This window comes from Pleuronectes platessa, chromosome 5, assembly GCF_947347685.1.
Source record: "Pleuronectes platessa chromosome 5, fPlePla1.1, whole genome shotgun sequence".
Classification (NCBI taxonomy): domain Eukaryota; kingdom Metazoa; phylum Chordata; class Actinopteri; order Pleuronectiformes; family Pleuronectidae; genus Pleuronectes; species Pleuronectes platessa.
The window spans coordinates 11,881,211-11,904,074 of record NC_070630.1 but is presented as its reverse complement, the minus strand read 5'-3'; the positions used below and the strand labels follow the sequence as shown (position 1 = coordinate 11,904,074).

The window sequence follows — 22,864 nt, the reverse complement described above, 5'->3', positions numbered from 1 at the left end:
CCCAACCAATCAGATGCCCCCCCCCCCCCCCCCTCACTGTTCCCTTTTGCCCCACCTATACAACTTAAATTCTACTCCATAATAGAAGACTTGTGTACATAGGAAAGTGTTTTGTATAAATGACTACTATTTTCGACATCTTCACTAGAAACCAGGGCACAATGTAAACTCTGAACTCAAGTTATTATAAGGAAACAGAGGAGGACTTAATGAAAAATTCTATAAATGAAAACTCACTGCTTTATCTTGATTTATGGACCAGTTGAAACATGTCAGAGTGGACCATGCATAGTTATATATTGATTTCTTCTTTTACAGAACATTTGGTTGCATTGTTTCCTTATTTTGAAATCTTTTTGTTTCCTTTTTTCTTTTCACTTTGTCACAAGTTGCTTGGTTTAGAGTTTGCCTTTTTTTTTTTACTCCACTTTTTGGGGGGAGGACGGCAGCATTGCATGTTCTGAAAATTTTGCTGGTTATAAAAGACAACGGGAAATGGTGAATTGAACAATTGAACAAGGGGGTTAATTAAAACATTTTAAAAATGCACAGGTTGTTCCTTCAACTTTTATGGGGAAACGTTGCTTCAATTTGCAATTGCTTGTGTTTAACTCTACATTTTCTTTTCTATGAAAACAAACAAAAAACAGAAAAAGAGTACTCAACACCTTGTGCAATAAAGCTATCTTTTTATGAACTGTGATGATGTGCTCCATTCTTTCTGAGCTGCATTTTAGGTTAATTTGCGGGATTGAATTGTAAATGCATCCCACTATATGTCCTTCACAATATTCTGTCATATTATAGAGTTGACCTAAACTACAGTATCCTTAAAAGTGAAGTATCTTTTTAAACACATCTATGATCTCATTTTTCGCTTCCACTCATTGAGCCTCACGTGAAACTGTCTGGAGCCACTTTAAATACCTGTGGCCTTAAATATTGTTTTATATAAGGATCTCGATGCCGACACTTTACTGTGGAGTTTTTTTGTTTTTTTTTTAAATAAACTTTTGATTTGCACCCACAACAAACCAATGACCATGACCAGCCACCACCACCTGGTTCTGTTCAGCCACAATGATATAGTGTCATGCTCCGGACCGATCTCTCCTCTCTACCTTTAACTATGGAACGTAAAACTCACGATGGCTCCGTCATTAGTACAAAGCAAGACAATCTGGAACAAGGACACAAAGGGCCGGGGATTATCATACAATTCAACAGAACAGGAATAAATACAGGAAGTAAGAAGTCATATTCGCCAGGTTAAGAATTGCTTAGACAGGGTTAAAAGATTCAAAAGACAACCACCCATGAAGCTATGCTATTACATTCCTAACAGTAGGTGGCGGCATGCACTACTGATGACGGTTTGTTGCCCGCCCTTGAAACCAAAGAAGAAGAAGAGCATCTCGATGGCGCCCTCCTCTGGAGAGAAGCGTGTTCCAGCAGCAACGAACAAACACCGGACCTCAGACTCTCTGATGCCCGTGAACATGGAGCCATGAGCGGCCTGACTCTGCAGCTTAGTCCCGCTGCCGCTGCTCCTTACTTAAGAGATGCTCCTCACATCAGAGATCCTCCAGGGTCGATGGTTCACTACTAAAGGAAAAGCTGAACGACCAGAGCTGAAACGTTGGTAGAGATCCTGTGTTAGTTTGTTGTAAGAAGTCTCACTCTGCACGAATTATTACCATATAGTTCCACACGCTGAAGGATTTGAATTGATTTGTTTGTTTGTTTTTTGTTTGAATTATTTTCTTGTATGGTTGTTGATCTCTGGTCTTTATTGTTTTGGAATATATTATTCAGTTGTTTGTTGCAGTTGGTTCAACATCGAATCAAGTTTCTAACAGCAGTCATAATTGAATTGTTGAAGAAGGGTCATGTTTTTAAATTATAATAACATTAAATAAATATTGTCTCACGAGGCCGACGGCCAACTTTACTGATTAAGTATTTTAAACTGAGGACTGGGGAACAACAACCATTGTTGGAGAAAAGGACAGTGGTGTATTTTATATGAAGAACTATTTCACTGTGACACATTCAGCTTCTCTTGATCCTGACGATGAATAACATTAAGCTTTTACGAAATGAGGAAGTCACTGCTCTTGAGAGAAACTTCCGAGAGGAAGCAGATCAAGGCCTCAGAGCCTCACTCGCAAATAAATAAAATGCTTGTCCCGTTCAAACTGTTAAATGTTCCCATCAACCCTCAGCTGCTTGTGGAGAAGCAGCTGAGATCGAATCTTCTAACTGAGGAAACACAAACTGGCAGACCGGAGTTTTCAAGTTCTTTCACTGACTGCACTCAGGAGTCCACATTTATGGTAAGTTTTAAATTCTCTCTATTTTTGTTTTCATAAAAGTTGAGTTGTTTTGTTCACAAATTCATAAAATCAAATGTAATACAACAGCTGCAAGTTCATTATATTGCACAGATGTTAATTAAAGGTGAATAAATTAGTAATTAAAAAATCTCAGTGATGTTCCATAAGCAAAGTGTTTTATGTGATGTTCTGTGGTATATTTAATGATTCATATATTTTATGCTTAGAAATGACATTTTTTTAATGAAAAGGTGTAAATAAAGACATTTTAAAGGTCTGGTATGTTTTTGAAATATCAAAATCAACCACAAATGACGAGTCAGTATAGATTCGGGTTGTTGAAATTATTTAAAAACACAACATCCTTCCTCCCTGTTCACGTTCTGCAGGTGACTGACTTCAGAGCTGACAGGCTAGTCAGTTATTATCATTATTGCATGGGCTATGTTTAAATTTGTTTCTGTATTCGTTCAAATTGCTTTATTTATCCATTTGATACTGAGCATTAGTTACCTCCACACAGCCCGTAAGGTTAATTTATATAAAGAAACATAAAACAACGTACCTGATCAAGACACTAGGGGGCAGCAGTGTGCTAGAAAGAAACAGTCCAGGCTGTCAAGAGGATTTTACTCAATATAATGTTTAATGTTTTTGAAAGTTCCACAATCCATTATTTTTTCTCAATATTGATTTACTCAAAACACAGTTCAAATATAAATTAAATCATAATCACAGTCGCTCTCACAGTCACTCTTTTTTTCGCAGCACATCAAAACTGACATCCATTCAGATGTAGAGTTTATTCATACGCTGTATATAATAGTTCACATAGACTTTTACATTGGGTTTTACAAGCAGCAGTTTGAGATGTAGGCTATGACTGTATGTTAGTGTTTATTCTCTTTCACTAATCCAGGACCTCTGCTAAATGTTTGTCATACAGTTTGAATGTTTGTACAGGTTGTGTGTTTGTGTGCACTTGTGCATATCATCTCAGAGTTCATCCCTCGTTTGGTGAATCGACAAAAGTCCCCACCTGCTTCCTCTCGGGCTTGTCGCCCCTGCACCACCATCCCTCTCTGTCCATCTACTTGCCGTTCTTGTGCTTCTTCTGTTGGAACTTCCTGAAATGGGTCTGGATGGTGGCGGCGGCCTTGTCCACTTCGACGGGGCTGAGCGGCGGAGCGGCGTGAGCCGTCCCGTTGCTGGTGCTGGAGTCTGAGCACGACAGGACACATGGGATAGCCAGAGAGGTAGAGGCAATAGCCATGGAGAAATAGTCTGTAGCAGTGATTGAGTTCAAACACAAGGTTTACATTTGCAGCCTGGATTTCGACCGGGCAGTTTTTCTCATTGAAAGTTGGATTTGAGGTCAGATTTGAATCAAACCCCAGACTGGTAACTTAACTTTTAAGTAACTTTTATTTAAAACAAATTAGGGCTAGAAAAAAGCACGATTAATTTGTTAAGAGTATTACTTACTCTTCCTGTACACGCCCATGCTGTTCCTCCTGAGGCCATCAAACTGTAAATGAAACAGATCAAGTGTTGGCAGACACATTCAAACACACACACACAGACACACACTTAGTGACGCACAGAGGGACGAGTCAGTGGTGAGGATCGTGCACAAGCTGCATCAGATACCAGTCAGGTATGATGACTTTCAATGCCAAGATTTGATCTAGAACATTGATCACATACCACTGACATCGGACTCATGCAGTCGGAGAGTCACACAGGCTCCGCTCGACTGTACACAATGTGCCGTCCTCAAGAAAGGGTGTCCTGTACTGTGTGTCCTGTACTGTCCATGTGTACTGGCATGTGTGACCTTCCTTTCTATCTACAGGCAGAGTTATGACCTCAATGACAAATCCCCTTGATTGGGATTACAGCTCAGGCGCTGCAGCTGCAGGGATGCCACAGGGGCTGAGGGCTGGACCGGCTTAGCCTGCGTACACCTCAGTTTGGCCAAGTGCCTGCGCTCAGTCCCACACACACAACAGCTTCATGACGTCATCAGCGAGCTCTTCTCTTTCCTGTCTCAGGAGACACTAGAGCAAACATCATACAAACTTACCTCAGCCGTTTCCTCAGTAAATAGGTTTTTCTCATCTCAGTACCTGCGGCCTTGATTAACCACAGAATTTGATATTCTTTCTACCGTTCGTCTGTTTATTTGCCCGCTTCCTCTTTATGAAGGTCTAGACCACAAGCAACCTTCAAACTAAAGTTCTTTTGTGTTGGACTTCTGAGGTGTGCACTCTTCGTAAGAAGTCCATAATGGAAGCCTGAGGAATCGCCAAGTAACCGTGGAGCCCCACTTTAGAAGCATTTATTGATTGTGCTGATATTTAGTGGGGGTCAAAGGTTCAGAGTCTGATGCAGAACTCCACTTTAGTTTATTATATTATGATATTTGGCTGCTGCTGCTGCTGAGTTCAGAGCCACCAGAAGTCAGCTCAGTCTTTTAAATCGAGTTCCGCCACTTTACTCCTGCAGGCCTCCCTCTAAAACGCCATAGGTAAGAGCAGGACATGTGACCACAGCTTAAATGCTCACATGCTGAGTCAAGTGTGATTGCTGACTTTCCACATGCTCTGTCTGACCTTCAGATAACAGAGGATTAGAAATGAGCTAATTTATGAGTAAAAGTTCCAGCTAAAGCAAGAGGGGAAACCCAAAGGGTCAAACAGTCAGTTTCCTCTTTTGAGGAAACTGACTGTTCTACTCAAAGTCTACAAGAAAACAATGTTGGGTGTAGTGGATGATTCAGTCATGTTGTTTCAGAATGTGTGTTCTATCGAGTCAGTGGTGCAACATCAACTCAACACAACTGACCTCTTCTGCTTTGCTGCTCCTCCGCGAGTGCGACACGGAGTGGACCTGCCAGGGCAGAGGCTGGGACAGCATGTATGGTAGAGGTTCCTGTTGCCGTGCAAACCGTACCCCTATCTGAAAGAGAACGGGACACCGAGGGGGGGGGGGGGGGGCAAATGGTGAAACATGAGCAACAACCTCATCACTGTTAGTATAAAGGCTTTTATTATCATTTAATATCTGTCTCCAACTTGTACGATTTACTCATCAGTTAGATTTAAGAAGAATACATGTGGTCCCGAAGAAGAGTTTGGAGATGTTTGAGGTTTTGTTTGTGTTTAACAAACATTGTTCAGAAACATGAACATCAGATGCTGCACAACAAGCTGGAAAGTATAAGGAAGTAGATTCTTAAATCAAAAGTGAAGTCTAACACGACTCATTATATTTGGATGCTGTTGACATAAGCCTAGCCTATTACTGACTCTAAAAAGTTTTATTGTCAATATAAAGTGTATTGAAGCCTGACTGCCCACAGGACGATGAAGCTACAGTTTAAAGTTTGGAGTAAAAAAGCAAATAGTCTGTGCTGGACTATATCAAAGAAAAAATAATCACAATAAATTTCACATAATTATGATTTTTTTTTACTTTTGAGGCTATTTTCTGCTCCTGAGTGAAAGTTGTGGTTTTAAACTCTTCTGTATGAGCAGAGAATGACAAACACTGAACTAACCTCTTCACTGCACTTACACAATTATTAAGCATTATACCAATGAACTTTTGTTACATTACTATTGGTGTAAATCATACTGTGATAATTATTTATTTATTTTTATTGCCCAGCCCTCCAAAGCACTTCATGTCTAATATAATAACATCCCTTATGATAAATATGAATAATGCTTTAAACCAATAATACATTTTAAAGTAAACAGGACATACGTATAACACAGATGATAATTATTAAATCAAATTTTCCATAATAGCAATAATCAATTCTGATAGTGATATTCCTTGATGTTGTTATTTGAGCTCCTTGCTGACATCTTACCGATTCTACGACTCTGACCACCATGTACATGGCTGTTAGCATGGTGACCAACATCTTGCCCACCGTTCCTCTCCTGTCTCTTATTAATCCTTAAAGTTTTCGATTGCTCTCCTCAGTCCAGCCGAAGGAAAGATAAGTCCACACAGTCAGGAATGAAACCAGCGCTGCCCAGGTGAAGAGAAGTCGAACACACAGTGCAGAGGATGCCCACCCACACTGGTTGCCTCAGGTACACAGACACACACTCACAAACATGCACAGGCACACACTCACAGACATGCACGGCCAAGTACACACACTTCACTCTCTCAGTCTCTGACACACGAGGGTAAGACAGCTAATGAGCTTTGAAGGACAGGAATAGAGAAGCTGTAATCTTTTCTCCGCACAACACTTATCCCTCAGGTGTGCTTTCACCTTACCAGGTTTTATTTGGACATGTTGGATTGACCAAAGAGAATCAACCTTAATGTCAATTCTTTATTATGGAGCCTTTTGTGAATTATTTATAAGTTGAACCTAATGAAGTGAATAATGTTTATAAATCATTTACCTGCTTATTTTACTTTCTATTATTTATGTTACTCATCAACTTATACATGTGTTATGCCAGCCAGTGGCCAGAAGCATTTCATTTTTAGGTTGTCCATCCATCCGTCCGTCCGTCAATCCCAGTCTTGAAGGGAATTTCTTCAAATTTGGTATAAAGCTCAGTTGGACATTAAGATGAACTCATTTGGTTTTGGTGGTCGAAGGTCAAAGGTCAAAGCCAAGGTTATTGTGATCTTACAAAACATGTTTTCATGTCTTGTCACCGCACTATCTCAGGATCCCCTGCAGGGAATTCCCTCATTTTGTACAAAGGTTCACTTGGACTCACAAAATGCCGTGTGAGCATCTTATCTTTAAAGCTTCCTTTATAATTCATAAAGCTTTAGTTACAACCCTTTAGAAATAGTCCCTCTATTGGAAACTACCAACATATATAATTGGCTAAATGAAGAGTAGAACTGTTCTTTCTTTCACTGAGAATCAAGTTGGCTGTATGCTTTTAGATGTAAAATCTTAATTCCATTAAAATAATTGCATAAAACTATACAAAGAACTAGATATGAAACTTGCATTTATTAATGAGAAAGTAGCATTTCCAGTTAAATCTGTCTGAACTCCAAATGTGCAGATCAAATAAGCACACGTGTTTGAAGATGTATACGTGTATAATGGCTGACTGCATACAAATTTCTTTGGGGATAAGAAGGACAAGTACGTCCAGGATATTATTTCATCATTGCATCAAGATCTCTCACTTGAATTTCATTTTCTATAACATTTGTCTACTCTATCCTGACAGCTATCTGAACCTGCTTTCAAGTAACTTAGAACAAACCAACATTTTCTATCAAAGGGGTTCCTAGGAAGAAAAATTTGGGTCAGTTTGCATTTTATCCGTAATAATCACACAGACTGATATCGAAGAGCTCTCACATGACTGTAGGTTCGTGTGCGTCATCTTCTGGAGCCTTGGAGACCAGCTCATTTTACTGGTGAATAGATTTCACTAATACGTTTCACAGCGAGTGGCTGCCGCTGCCCAGTGTTATCAAGTTTCAAAGTCAAGATTATAATCTGAAGTATTTGTACATAATCACGACTGTGACTTGTTAGTGTCCGTCTGTCTGTCATGCTTGCGTGTTTCCTGCTCTGTGCTGAGTCTGAGAGCAGGTCACTGATGTTCACTTTGTTCATATGGGATAAGATTGAAGCACTGGAATGTTTCTTATCACAGGACGAAGGGTATAAGAGCTCAAAGAGACAACGCCTGCTGGTTACAGATCACAAGGGAAGGATTCTCACTTTGTTTAACAAGCCATCAGCAGACACAGGTAAGAACGTTGTGATTTTTGAAAAATGTATATTTTAAAGAAAACTGTTGCAGTAATACCAGAATATATTTGCTCTGAAAGCATTACTGTTTTTTCTTTCTTAGAAATGATATGTGAAACAGCATCATATTCACTTTTATGTGGAGATATATATTTTTTTAATCAAAATGGCTAAATGGTTGTGTGCACATCAGATAATGTTGTACCTTCAAGACAGGTTTTGGAAAATAATTCAGTAAGGCTAAATGCAAAAAATCCACATTTCAAATTTGCTCTCCTAATAATATAAAGTACTGAGAAGAAGGAATACCTCAGGATGCATTTATAGTATTACATCTAACAAGTTCCTAATACCTCAAACGAAGGACAATATTATTCAATAGTTATAAGTTAAGGACAAACTATGAATATACTTTACTAGGTGAATTTACGAATAAGTATGCAATAATTACTCCCTATTTTAGAATGTGGATATTAATTATTGAATCATTTCTGCTCATATCGCTAAACTTGTCTTGACAATCTACTAATAATAAAGTGATTCAAAAACAGGATAACTAAATATTATTAAGATTATCATTATCACTTGGTGTTAATCTATTTTTACTTCATGAATAACACAAATGAAAACATTATTCAGATCACATTCATCTTTTTATTCACATTTCTATCATTTGACATTTAACTCTAAACAGAAAGGAAGAACTAATCACGTAAATGTAGCAGTAACATAATATAGAAAACATTTGAGTAAAATCAGCTAAAAACACAGGACAACAAGTCATTACACACTGAACATGATCCAAAATGATGTTTCACCCTGAGCTCTTCTAAATATTAACACCTGTACACACCTGGACCAAAATTATCTCTACGTATGATATTAGCCAAAAAATCTATAAGTGATCACTATCCAAATTTCTAACTTTTTCTAAATGCATATCTGTAATGTCCCTTTCCTCTTTTTAAGCAATTAGTTATAAGCACTGCTCACTATTGGAAAGAAGCCAAACTTAAAACTGATCTAAAGAGCTGAGAGCTTAAGGCCGTGAACCGGTAAAACCTCAAGATAATCACATAGCTGAACTATCTGTGTGGTGCTCCATCTTTCCGACAGTCTCCTAATGGAGGAGAGGCCCTTATATTAATATTTTATGTTCAGCCGAGTCGATCAGCCATTGCTGCAAAAAGCAGACAATCTTGCATCAGGGAGACATTTCAGGACAAACCAGTAGCTTCTGTACTTTCCACAGTGAATGGTCCCCTGAGAAACAAGCACCTTATTCTCATTAACTGTAATGAGGAAAAAATAGGTTATCAGCTTTAAAACATGTGGTTTTAGTGGTTTTAGGCCCAGAGAAAATTGCTGGTACTTTTGACTGTGTTGTGTTTCCTTGGGAATGCCACTAATGTTTATGCTACACATTTTAATCACAGGTTTCCAGTCAGCAAACCACACATTAAGGGATGTGGTTGACGACAGAAAAAACACAACTCATTTAGTACAGAGACGGGAGACACTCCGCTGGATTCACCATGTCAGTAAAGTTTCCTAAGAGGCTGAGCAGCAAGAGGAGAAGTAAGTTTATCTAACTTTCCTTTATTTTCTTATTTTTTTCCATTTTGGAAATGTGTTTCATTTGAAAAAAGCAAAACAATTATTTTGAATATCTTCTTCTTATTTTTAGTAAAATAGAGTGACTACTGTTTTAATGAACTATTTCAAAAGATTTCCTCTTGTACTTTCTCTAGATTACAGTGTTTAATGGAGTAATATATAAGATAAACCCATAATAACCCCGGCCTAACCGGAATAATAACAGGAAAAAACGTACAACTCTTTTGTTCAATGGCTTTAGCTGTATCTAGGTAAACCTAGACAATTTTACAACTAGATAAAACTATATAAATATTTAAGATAAATAATGTAGCAAAACCACTGGTTAAAGTATTGTTGTGTTGTTTTCTAACTAGAACCTCCAAAAGACAATGCCCAGGCAGAACTTCTACATAACTTGGGCCTAGATGTCTTCTGGAATGCACCACTGGATCCAGCTTCTATGCTGGACATCAACACTTGGAATCTGGAGAACAAAGCTCCCCTAGCCTTCAAAGATCTGCCAAGTGCTTTCCTCAGACGTCTGTGGTTGCTCAGCCAAGATGCAAGGAGTCCTTGCTGCAAACCTTCAAGCGATGCTCTGACTTCTTTAGATACATCACCTGAGACCTTAAATGGAGGAGAAAGCCAGTGTGCCATCAACCCCCTTGATCTAGTTTCAGCCGTCTTTATGTCTGCCAATCCCTTCCTTCAGCAGGAGATGACTGTGCACATGGTGCAGTGCCAGTTTGCTGTACCCCTGGTCCTGCCAAGTGTAGATCCAGAAGAAGCCAGCCGCTTCCTTCTATGGCCTTTGAGAGGTGTTGTGAGCCATTTGCTGGGAAAAAACGGGAAGCTCCAAGAGGTGAATTTGGCAAGTACATATATGCCGATCCTTTCTTGCGTGAAGCTTGGCCACTGTAATGTCTCCAAGTCAAAGGTGCTCAACCACATCATAAGTGGACCCAAATCTTGCAATGACACATTTCTACACAGGGGAATGGATGGAGGTCAGCTGCCTCGGACACTGTCCAATGGCCTGCTGGAGATTGGATGGCATCTACCGACAGGAGACACTGCCAGAGATGGATTCCCTGTCCCTGTCGCCATCTCTAACCTTCGTGGTGAGGCCAGCAAGCATGAGGGATGCCTGAACCTGCTATGTCAAGCTTCTTCTGCTATGATTGTTTTCTGTGGGAATCTTAAGGAGAAAGATAAACAACTTCTTGCTTCCTGCAGAGATATGGCAAGCAAGCTCATACTGATTGACATTTCAGACACTGAGAAAAATGAGCACAGCGTTGTGGGGTTTGTTGGAGTAAATCTTGAACAAGACATGGGGCTACCTGAAGGTTCAGTGCTGCAAGGGGAAGGTTTGAGTGAGGAGGAACTGGCTGACAGGATCAATGTCATCCTGAAAGATCTGTTACCAGATAAACTGAAACTTGTTACATTAGAGGCAGCAGCAGATTTAGCTGTGGAGCTAGGCCTTAATGTGGATGAAGGGACGGTCTGTAAAAAGGCAATGGCCAAAGTGGAGAAAGTATTGGAAGGTTTGGAAGAGGGATCTGCTCAATTCAGGGAGAAACAGCTTCCTTTACAGGGGCCTTGGTGGAGTAAACTGGCAGAAATGGAAAAGATGGAGAGTAAACAGAGAAAAGAAGGAAAACAAAATGACCCCCAACTTCAAAACGAAAAGAGAGACATCTTGGCTGAGTTGAAAAACTACAAAATAACCTCAGCGATGAAGACTTTTACCGATGCACTTTTCACAATAGATAAAGTGGAGAGGACTTATTTCTTAAAGTGGATGGAACTGAGGCTTCAGTCAAAGCAAACGGAAAAGCAAAACATTCAACAAGATCCATCCACAAATCTGCAGACAGATAAGAATAATGGCATGCTTGAATATTCGGATTACCTCACACATGGAGCCGATGGCGATCTAGAGGACAGCGACAGTTTCTGTTCAGAGTCAACATTTGAAGAGGAGGACAGTGAAGAGCAGCCGGTAGATGTTGAATTGCAAGTTTCTGACCAACCATGTGACAATGGCCAAGACTTGTCTTCATATGGAGATATAGAACCCCACTCAGTGTCCAGACTTGACCCAATCAAGGAGGAACAGTTCGATTTGATATCCAATGGGAAAGAAATTCAAGGTGGACAAATAGTCTCAACGTCACATAGTTTTGACGAACAAATTTCAGATTCAGTCCTTGAGAACCAAAACTGTCATTTGGAGTCGCGAGAAAATGGAGCCTTGAGCTGCCATGGGACACCACAATATGAACCAGAATTGAGACCAGCAACACCAGATTCATATTCTTCTACGAAACAACAAATGAGCCCAGATGTTTCCGTTGAGCCTCAGTTAGCCTGGTGTTTGCAGACTTTTGAACCTGATCCCTTCTCACTGGGTCTTGAGCACTTTTTGCGTGAGATGGGACTAATCTTTGAGCTGACACACAACAGCCGCAGCAGTAGGAACCAGAAAGTGTCGCGTCTTCCCAGCTTAGCTGTAGACCTGCTTTTTTACGGCGTTCCACTTGAACTAATGGATGGAGATGCTTCCAACATTCCCACCCGCTGGCTGGGCAGCATCTTTGCAGAGCTCAAACGGCGCCTCCCTCAAGAACAATGTAAAACCAGAGTGCTGACTAATCTGGGAGTACATCATGCAAGGAATGCTGAGGTTCTTTCTTCAGTATTTGGGGTGAAATTCCCTGAAGGAGGCAAAAGATCAACAAGAGGGGTCTACATGGGTGCTCTTCGTCTCCCTGATGCCCTTAGAATGGACATGGAGTGTGATTTTCTTTTGCTTATTGATGTAGAGGGTCTCTGCCCGGCCTCTCAAGACAACAAAACCAAGATCCATGATCATGAGATGGCCACTGTTGCCGCGGGATTGAGCAATGTTTTGATCCAAAATATCGCTTCAGATGCAAGTTCCGAGTTGGAAACGGACATCGCTTTCATAGTCAATGCTCTTCTACGCGTAAAAGAATGTGGCTCCATGCCCAACTGCCAACTTCTAGTCCAGGACGAAGGAATAAACACCCTATTACAAGCATCACAGTTAAAGCGTGTTTCTGAGATGCTTCAGACTGAGACTGGGGACAGAGGAACTCTTATTGCTGAACAGCCAAATACAAAGAACATATGCTGTATCACCTGTGTCCAAGGGCCATGGTCCAATGTGTCCCTCTCTGAACCAGTCGAGACACAGTACAGTGAGGCTGTGTTAGTGCTTAAGAAAAACCTCTTTGGGGCATTGAAGAAATCTACAGCCACAGGTCTGTCAGAATTTATGATTAAATTGTCTGCAATCTGGGATGCGGTAAAAGAAGAATCCTTCTCCATTGGTTTGCAAAATACTGAAATAGCTTTAGCCTTCTCTCTATTGTGCACAAAGTTTTCCCAGTGGGAGACTAGCTTCCTGGAGCACATGCAAAGCTGGATTATGGGGGCAGGAAAGAAAATCTTTGCCACAAAAGAAAAGGCTCTTGATGCTGGAATCCAAAATAACCTTCTGAATGAGTTGAAGGCCGAAGGCCGAGTCGAGGTCAAAACAGAGGTGGACAAACTAAGGTCACAAGCTGAGGCCTATTTGACGAAAGATGATGTTTTGAAAGAGAGAACTGAAACATTCAAGCCAATCCTTATGAGCAATATGGTTGACCTCCAGGAGAGAGTAACTGAAGAGATAACACAAAGGTTGGCGACAGTCGGGGAGAGCCATTGCTCTTCCATACAGGTGAAGAAATTTGAGACGGTACTGGAAAAAGAACAAGAGTCCAAGCTACGAGCACTGGTAGAGAACAGCATTTCAACCAAACTCCTTCTTCAAGATGAACAGCTAGAAGAGGATTTTGAGGGTGTGTGGAGCAATCTACTGTCCAGCTTTGACTTCAGGCCTTCAGAGACAGATGATATAACTGCTAGAGTGACAGAAGTTCTGAGACTGAATCTGATCAGCCGGGGTCTCCTGAAACACATACTAAAAATTGAAGGCATTGGCCAGAACGAGACCTCCAGCTTCCAAGTTTATGATGAGCACTTTGGATACCGCAGCAGATTAAAGCACATGTTTGAGGACAACAACAGACAACAGAGGGTAGAAGCTCAACAGGTAGCCTGCAGCGTGATAAAAGAATACAATCATTTTGTAGCAGAAAAATCTCTCTTACCAGCAGATTTTTCTGACAGCTACATAACAGAAATGTTAGTGAGCGTTGAAAAAGCTCTGAAGGAAAAATGTATGGCGATAAAATCCGCTTTTGAAGTGGATCTGAAAGTGTATCTCTGTAGATTAGCATGCCAAGACTTCCAGAAAGTGCACGACCGCTTTGCCAAAGACACAGAGCTTTTGACATTTATCACTGCGACTAAGAGTTCATACTTGCCAAAGTTTATCTACCGGTTCAGGAAGAGAGATCAGTGCCAGAGGGTGGCCCAAGCGTTCACCTCCATGATTATCAAACCGACAGTGTTGGACTATATCTACAGACCACTGGGGTTGCGCATTGTAGAAGAAATTCAAGCTAAAGAGCAGCAGTATCAGTCCTCATGTGCCTTCAGCCAACACTTGCTTGAACAGCTGATTCATGAAGACCGCTTTGAAAGCTTTCTGGAGTACCTGCTTTCCTGTGACAGCTTCAGACTGAGCAAGATCCAGGAGACAGTGGTGGCTCATCTCTCTGAATCACCCAACTCGGACAAATGGAGGCAACAGAGGCTCGGAGAAATTGTGGGAAAGGTTGCAGCAGCGGTGAGCGAAACAGCGGAAGGTACAAATGGAGTCCTGAGTGATACAAAGCCCCTGCTGGAGAGAGTGTGCCTCATTTTAGAGAGTGACGGAAATGTGCAGGTCACCAGGGTCTCTCTGGACGGACCCCTCTTCAGTATCACCACAGAATGGGATCGTTTCGTCACATGTTTAATGGAGTTACTGGCTGCGATGCGATTGGAGCTTGCTCAGGAATTCTGCCAAACTGTGGATGTCACCCAACTTCTTCATTGCCTTCCAATTCAGCCCCATTACTCCCTGCTGGACAGAGTGAGAGGCTGTGAAAAGCAATGTCCTCTCTGCAGCGCCCCCTGCGAGGTGCAGGAAAAAGGGCATGAAGTTCACAGTGCTCTGCTCCACAGACCCAAAGACTTGCTGCCCTCTGTGTCTTGTCGTCCTGAAAGCGTGATTCTGAGTATCCCAGGCCAGAACGAGGACACACAGAATCCATCGGTGGCATGCAATGACCTCCTCTCCCTCTGCCCAGACTGGAACATCTACCCTGAGGACCCAGACACTCAGATGCCAACAGCTTACTGGAGGTAACATGTATTTTTGGAAATCATTATAATAATGGTAAATACCGTAGTAAATTGTTAATGTCACATCATCTGTTTTTAATGTACCAGTATATATATATATATATATATATATATATCAGATGAGCTAAATATAATTTCATTTGCAGGTATGTGTTGGTGAGGTACAATGAAAAGTTTGCAAAGGAATATGAGAGGGAGCCAGCAAATATCCCAGAGGAGTGGAAGATGATCACAGAAGAGGAGGCTCTACACAGTCTGAGGGAAGCATTCCTCAATAAAAAGTACTGATGGAAGACCTGCCCTCTGCTTTGCGCCTTCTTTATTGTAACATTACATTTTGTCGATCGAGTTCAGATTGGATATTTGTTGAGAAGTCTTTCAGTTGTCAGAGTTGTTGATGGTGGTGATGGTGGTGATGGACAGAAAATTGATCACATGAACCGTTTTTTTTAAACATTCACGATGATAACTGACTTGTTTGCCATTTATCTTTTTCATTAAATTAAGGAGAATGTAATGTTTCTGAAAACATTCTTTTTAAATATATTCTGAATGTTGAAGATAGGAAAATATTTGTTATGCTTTGAAACCTTTGTTATTTAAACAAGTTATGATGCTGGATCTTCACTCTGATGAGGGTTTTTTTATGTGAAAGTTTTATGATGACAACAGAAATAAATAACTGTCTTTGCTTCATTTAAATACAAACTGTCAAGTCTACTAGAATAAGCCCCACAATTAATACCACATTGTGTTGTAATAGAATTTAAATTACCTGCAGATTACCATATTAAACATTATATTCTGTATTTTAAATTTTAAAAAAATTGCCAATAAAGCTGACATCAGTATAGCATTAGAGGATAAACCAGAAGAACAGAATGTGGGATCATGTGCATCACACAGTCACAGAAAGTTTTTCTTGAAATAATTCATCTTATTTAGTGGTACCATACAAAGTTTTACAAATGCAATGTCTCTGCATCACATTATAGCATTAAAACACTTGCCATTATAAATGTGACAATTGTCGGTGTCATGAGTGAGCACAGACAGGATCCTCCTATCGATGTGATGAACTGTGCAATAAAAGCTCTAAAGAGTGAAATCCACCAGAGGGCAATGTAGGATTCAGCAATCTCCGAGAGCTCCGGGCTGAAATGTAAGAGCGGGGACTGACTTGTTAACCCTCACTGTAATTTATAAATCAATCCATCCATTAATTCATTTTTCTTTCCATCTACTTGCAGATGCCTTTTTACACAATGACTGGCTGCTTCTAAAGCTACGGCTTCAGCTTGCTTCTGCTGACTCGTCATACATTGTCATAATTTGATTCATAGCACAGTTAGTCTTCATTGTTGAAATTAGTGTCCAAGCTGTATTGTTGGGTGGGCACAAAATATGACAGATATTTTTGTTAACCGAGTAATGGTTTATTTTTGGCCCAACTTTATAAAAAAAATTGAATTGTTTACATAGTCAAATAGCAAAACAAATAAATATCTATCATTCCCTTTGGAAGATATTTACTTCAAATAAACTGACAGTGGCTCACATCAGCTCGACTGACAGATCTCTTCAGACAGGTCAGTCTGACAGCAGAGGTCACCTCCTTTTAGCTTTGATTTTGAACAACCATGTGACCACAATGATCTCAGGGTATGTGTGAAGGCTACTTATTCCAAGTTAACTCTCCTCCACAGTGTATATCACTTGAGAGCATGTCTTTGTCTCAACACAACACTTGTTTGAATAAAATACAAGTAACATATTCTTTATATTTTGTGCTGCACAGTGCACTGTGTCTTTTATCTCTATCTTTCTCTCTGCAATTCTTTTACATTGTGTCATTTATCCCCGTGTGAATATCATGAATCCAACCACAAACTACATATATATTTAGTATCATGTCTGTTGGAGACAACTATGAATGTACAGTGACACTCAAATTAGCTTGGTTAACAAGACTTTACTGCATTACGATTGTCATCATAATTTATTACACTGAAATACACAAGACTGTGAAACTCATACTGTATAAACTGACATAGTCTCTTTCTTACGCACACTCACACACACACATGTTTGTACTTCTATCTTAGTGAGGACACTCATTGGCATAATGGCTTCCCTAGCGGCTTACCCTAACCATTCAAACTAAATGCCTAACTCTAACCCTAAAATCAAATCTAAACCCTAAAACAGTCCTTTAAAGAAGTGAGGACCGGCCAATATGTCCTCACTTTCCCAAAATGTCGTTACTCTGTAGGGTCGATGCTTGAAATGGTCCTCACAAAGCAATTAGTACAGGAACACACACACACTTGCAAATATCCCTGTGCTGACCTCCAATTCGAGGTTAAATCAATCAACTCTGATTGTAATATATTGGCAACAGTGCAAATTACACCAGGGTAACAAAGGTTAACACTCTAGCATGGAAGCAAACCATGAGCAGCAGGTTTACAGACCATCATGACAATAGGTCTATTCTATCACACCTGGAAAAGTCGATGAATCCGAAAGCTCTGCCTGTTGCCTGACAAATCCACAAGAAGCCAAAATCAATGAGAGGTCGGGGTGTCCTGGTGGTGTCCAGTAAACAATATGAGCTCAGGTACCTGGTAAACTCTCTGTGGAAAACCTGGTCTTAGAGAGAGAGGAGGAGGCTTTCATTGGACTTTGGACGAGTGGCTTTCATATCAATAAATGTGTTGGATTCAAGCCCTAAACATAACAAATAGATTGAAACCAGGAAGCAAAGTTCCAGTCTTACAGGCTTCTCTGCGCTTCTATTAAAGCAGTCACCCACTTAAATCCCATAGCAGCTGTGTCGGCCCCCTTCTGACCCATAATGATTAATCAAAAGTTAACACAAAAGGAGCTGTAGATGAGAACTCAATTAAGATTAAGTCACCATAACTGAATCCAATAGTTGGACAACTAAATATGGATTAGTCAATATTTGTCACCTTCATCGGAATCTCTATTAAAGAATTCGATAGCTTATCTATGGAAGCATATTGGATTCACTTAAATAGATAATTATCTCGGAAATTCGATTATAAGTTTTCACAAAAAAGAATATCTATCTATTAGGAGGGGGGTTATCTCAGAAAATCAGAGGTTATTATCACTCATTTTTTTATGAAAACTTGCCGGAATTGCCGAGATAAATATCTCATAAAAACAGAGAATTTTGTTCATCTACCCATTCTCAAATTAACTCAAACTCCTGCTGGCCAAGGAGCACGGGACAAAGGGATTTTCCACTCAAACTTATTAATCAAGCTGGAAATTCCCAAATTAGTTCTACTACTTATTGTACATCGATCTGCACCTTATACTTAATTTTTATTGAATTAAAGTAATTATTGTGGGTAATTTAGCTCAATTGACTCAAATGAACCCCCTCAAGTCACACTTTGTATCTTTTTCTGAAATATGACATAGAAATTTTACTTTTATCAACAATCAGCACCTTCAGGACAGAAGTGTCAGTTCCCTAAAACTGTAAATCTATTAACTGCTTCAAAACACTTTTAATCACATGTATTTCACCAATTTAATAAGGCTGTTCAATATGATATTTAACAGTAAAAAATATAATTTTTATAGCCAGGACCTCAGAGTTGAAGCATGTAACGTGGAAAATTGTTAAATTATCAAAACATAAAAATTGCAAAAGCCAAAATGGGCCCACGGTGGCATAAAATAATGATTGAAAAAATAATGTGTTACAGAGAGTTTCTGGGTCAAAAATCCACCACAATGCGTCTCTATCAGATAATGTGCAAAAAATGAAAGGAAAGTACAAGTTGATGCAACTGCTTCACTGTGAAAGACACTCGATACTCTTATACAGTGAATCAGAGGTGGTCAACACTGTGGTATAATTCACAAATACACACTGTTTATGTCTGTATACGTGTCAGTGTCATATTTCCGGTTAACTGTTTTAGAAGAAATCAACAATCAGGTTTATATCTGCTAAAGGGAAGGTCAAACATGCAGGCAAATCAAGGGGCCTGGCAGGGCGCTCACTTAAACTGTGTGTGTCTGTCCATACTGATCATGGTTTTATCTATTGAATCAAAGATTAAAGTCCATTATTGCTCATACCTTTCATAGTTAAGTGGTGAAGTCTGGCCTTGAAATACTGTTATTAGAGAAATCTACGATGATCTGATTTTCATCTGCGGTAGTTTCTTATTTTTCATTTTCAGCGTCAAGCTAAAATGTCAGTTTTAAAGGTCATATATGAGGAGAAATGCTTTTAAGAGTAAGTGGAGCCAATGTTAGAGAAAAACATCAGTAAAAAAAAAACAAGAGGCCAACTGGATTTCCAACAGATGGAGTAGATGGATCAGCACTTATTCAGCCTCCTATAGAACAATGATTGAGTCATTGAAAAGTGCTTCAAACTATTAAAACTCCCATGCACCACTCAATGTCCTTTTCCGGAGAAGTCTGCATTATGTTTTTTCATCAAAGATAGTTCATTCCTGAGGTTGATTTGCTTTAGGTAATCCAGTTAAAGAAGAATTTATGTAAATATAATTCTTCTTTGGAAATATTTAGTCATTAATCTACAACTGACCTGATGGTGGCTATCGTGAAGAGTCTTCAGCGATAGCTCTCAGGCAGTGGCAGTTTTTAAAGCAAATTCCACCACCAATTACATCAAGTGTCCATCAAGCTGTCAGTCTTTAAAGGTCACCTGCACTTCAAAAACGTCCTTTTCTGTTTCTAGGCAGCCTGACATCAACAGCAGTGACATTGAAAGCAGCGAAGCTTTCGCAGGGCAGTTTCTCTTTTATTTTTTTTCAGTTTTATTTCATCGGTTGTCACTTTGATTTGCAGTTTGCGATATGTTCCAGCCACCAGTGTCTTCAGTTAAACTGAGGCAGGCAGTAAATACTGCTGTTTATACATCACTGGCAGCTCAGAGTTCACTCTGCGGACCACGGAGCAACTTATCTCTATCCGATCTATAACTCTGATGTACTTTAGTCTGTCACTCTGACACCTCAAATTGGTTCAATGGTAACATCAATATCAGACACATTTTTTTCTAAAGGTATATATAGCCGTAACAGACTTTCACTTCTGACTCGCCGCAAGCAGCCAGCCAGACAGCTGCTGTGATAAATGGCTTTAAGCTTTTTGGTCTGATGAGTGGGAGTGATCCAACCTGAGATACAGCTGCATGTTTTAAGTACCTGACTGTAGATTTTCGTGGCAAAAGTGAAACGAATCGAAAACAACAGCTGCTTTGAAAGTGGAAATTACTCATCCAACAACAGATCTTGTGGAAAGTTCTCAGCAGAAATGTGGTGATGAGGGGGTTTTGGAAACGGGAAAGCAAATGCAACCAGGTGTAGGTGTGGTGAAGGTTTGCTTGAATACACAGGCCCACAGTGAGTCCCAGTGTTGCCATATGTAGGATAGTTATCATATTTGCACAATCATTTTGACCTCTCTACGATCGATAATGGCAAAATGTCCATGATGTACGAGAATTTGATCCTTTTGTGATAAGTTTAAGCTTCTGGTATGATGCTTCAACATTTCCCCATCTGGCAACGCAGGTGAAGCGTGTTATGGAAATTTCCACTGATCAGTGTCTAAGGTAGTTGAAATCCCCTGACTAGGTGTCTCACTGCCATGACCTTGATGGAACCCTTATTTGGTGATGTTTTTCTTGCAACTGGTATCACAGACGGAAGGACACAGCAGATAAGACAGAGGATGATTTCATGTCTTCTTTTTTTCATATCATGTCTTATGAAACGCTTCTTTGTATAAGTTCTGGCTTTTGTGAACTTGCGGCCAGTTGTTCCATTTTGAGCACCCGTGCTTGTTGTGTAAAGTGTGCAGAGCTTACTATTATAAAGACTCAATGGCAACTCCAGTCTGATCATTTCTTATTTCAAATCTCAAGATTAATTTCCATCACAAACTTGGCGACACGAACAGGATCCCTTGAAAGATCGTCTGGACCCTAGAGGTCTTTGGTGGTTGGCCACCCGGGAGAGAAAAAAAAAAAAATCTTCTGCCTCTACCTCTAACATTTAAGAGACGAGAGGACAGAAGTGACCTTGGTTCTAGCCCTTCTTCACAGGGATCCAAAGACCTCTCTTTGGTCATCTTAAATCTGGTGAGATGTTGAAATTCTGATTTTCACGACTGTATAGATGATTTCTCAAATACGAAATCAAACATCAGAAATAATACATTTTACAAAGTTTTACTGGATGTTTTCAACCTTAGATATACTATATGTTGCCATTTAACGTTTTATTACATTTTAATATGAGTAACTTTTGCCAATCAATACAGTATGTTACATTTTGATAATGGTTAATGAGAAGATGATTTTGTTTGACCTGATTTCCTTCCATTTTCATTTTAAATGCTTACTCAATTACATTACACAAAAACAGCAGCAGCTACCTATTGTGACCTCATCGCCATGCATTGTTCTAGAACTCTCCATGGTGGATGTGAATCTGTACATATGCAAAGTACCAGGGTTGCAGACTCGTCAATATTCTTCTATGATTTGATGTTTGTATTTGATGTTGATTATGATGTTTCTTGATCATTTTTTTGTTAGGTATCATATTTTTATTGATGATCAAAGGGGGGAGTGTTGTTGAAAATTCCAATGATCAGTGTCCAAGGTAGTTGAAATACCCTGACTAGGTGTGTCACTGCCATGACCTTGATAAACAGGATGGAACCCTTATTTGGTGATGTTTTTCTTCCAACTGGTACCGCGGACAAAAGGACACAGCAGGTAAGACAGAGGATGATCTCATGTCTTCATGTCTTCTTTTTTTCATATCATGTCTTATGAAACGCCTCTTTGTATAAGTACTGGCTTTTGTAAACTTGCGGCCAGTTGTTCCATATTGAGCACCCATGCTTGTTGTGTAAACTCTGCAGAGCTTACTAGTATAAAGCCTCAATGGCAACTGAGAATTTCATTATTTCAAATCTCAAGATGAATTTCCATCACAAGCTGCTGTACAAAATGGCAGGGATCCAAGAAAGCAATATAATAAATTCAGACTCTGATAACATGAATGCAGACAATTAAACTCGGGAACATGAACAAAACATAAACTTCCAGAGACACAAGGTCACAAGGAAAGGATTGATTAGAACAGAGTCAACACTGACTAGATAAACTGAAAGGCAGGACTGGGAGCACAGAGATAAATTCACAAGAGATGCAGAGATAATTTAATATAGGTAAAAGACATTAGGCTGAGACGGGCGGATAATCACAGCAGCAGGAGACAGGATAAAGACAGGAAGTACAAAAGCAAGGAACACAGAAGGACAGGTCTGATGCAAAACAAGTCCAAACCATATGGAACATTAAGGAGGATGACGCATCTGCACTATTGCAAGGGATGTCATTTGGAGCCCAACGTCTGTGCAGGAGTGATCCGGGGGTGGAGTTTATTAGTTAGAGGCAGAGGTTGAGTGGAGGCGGGGGACTGCAACCAGCCATTAGGGGGCCATCATGACTCTTTGGCTTTGCTTTCTATAATTAAAAAAAAATAAAGTTTTCTGATGTTCTCCATTACACGTGGCATCTATTGCACTTCTGTCCGTCCTGGGAGAGGGATCCCTCACTCTCTCTGAGGTTTCCACATTATTTTTCCCTGTTAAAGGTTTGTATTTGTTGCAGTTTTTCCTTACTGATGCTCAGGGTCTAGGGTAGAGGATGTCACACCTTGTTAAAGCCCTATGAGACACATTGTGATTTGTTGAAAATAGATTCTTTCCACAATTCCTAGCATACATTTTAAATTTCAGG

The 22,864-nt window shown here is 39.9% G+C and overlaps 2 protein-coding genes across 4 annotated transcripts; one reads left to right on the top strand and one right to left on the bottom strand.

The window, feature by feature from the left end:
• Window positions 1–2,963: 2,963 nt before the first annotated feature.
• On the bottom strand, window positions 2,964–4,095 carry LOC128440008 (uncharacterized). The gene is made up of 2 exons (XM_053422574.1): window positions 3,822–4,095; window positions 2,964–3,620 (listed from the first exon to the last, which is right to left on the bottom strand). The coding sequence occupies exons 1-2, from the start codon at window positions 3,898–3,900 to the stop codon at window positions 3,427–3,429; spliced, it is 273 nt and encodes a 90-aa protein (XP_053278549.1). The 5' UTR covers window positions 3,901–4,095; the 3' UTR covers window positions 2,964–3,426.
• A 3,810-nt stretch (window positions 4,096–7,905) lies between these two features.
• On the top strand, window positions 7,906–15,723 carry si:dkey-202l22.6 (interferon-induced very large GTPase 1). 3 transcript variants are annotated; one of them, XM_053422570.1, is made up of 4 exons: window positions 7,906–8,099; window positions 9,537–9,678; window positions 10,074–15,027; window positions 15,174–15,723. In XM_053422570.1, exons 2-4 carry the CDS (start codon window positions 9,636–9,638, stop codon window positions 15,313–15,315), a joined length of 5,139 nt encoding a protein of 1,712 aa, XP_053278545.1. In that variant the 5' UTR covers window positions 7,906–8,099; window positions 9,537–9,635; the 3' UTR covers window positions 15,316–15,723. The 3 variants fall into 3 exon arrangements, with proteins under 3 accessions (XP_053278545.1, XP_053278547.1, XP_053278548.1); XM_053422572.1 differs by lacking the exons at window positions 7,906–8,099; window positions 9,537–9,678 and having other exon boundaries at window positions 10,420–10,561; window positions 10,693–15,027; XM_053422573.1 differs by lacking the exons at window positions 7,906–8,099; window positions 9,537–9,678 and having other exon boundaries at window positions 10,428–10,570; window positions 10,693–15,027.
• Window positions 15,724–22,864: the final 7,141 nt, after the last annotated feature.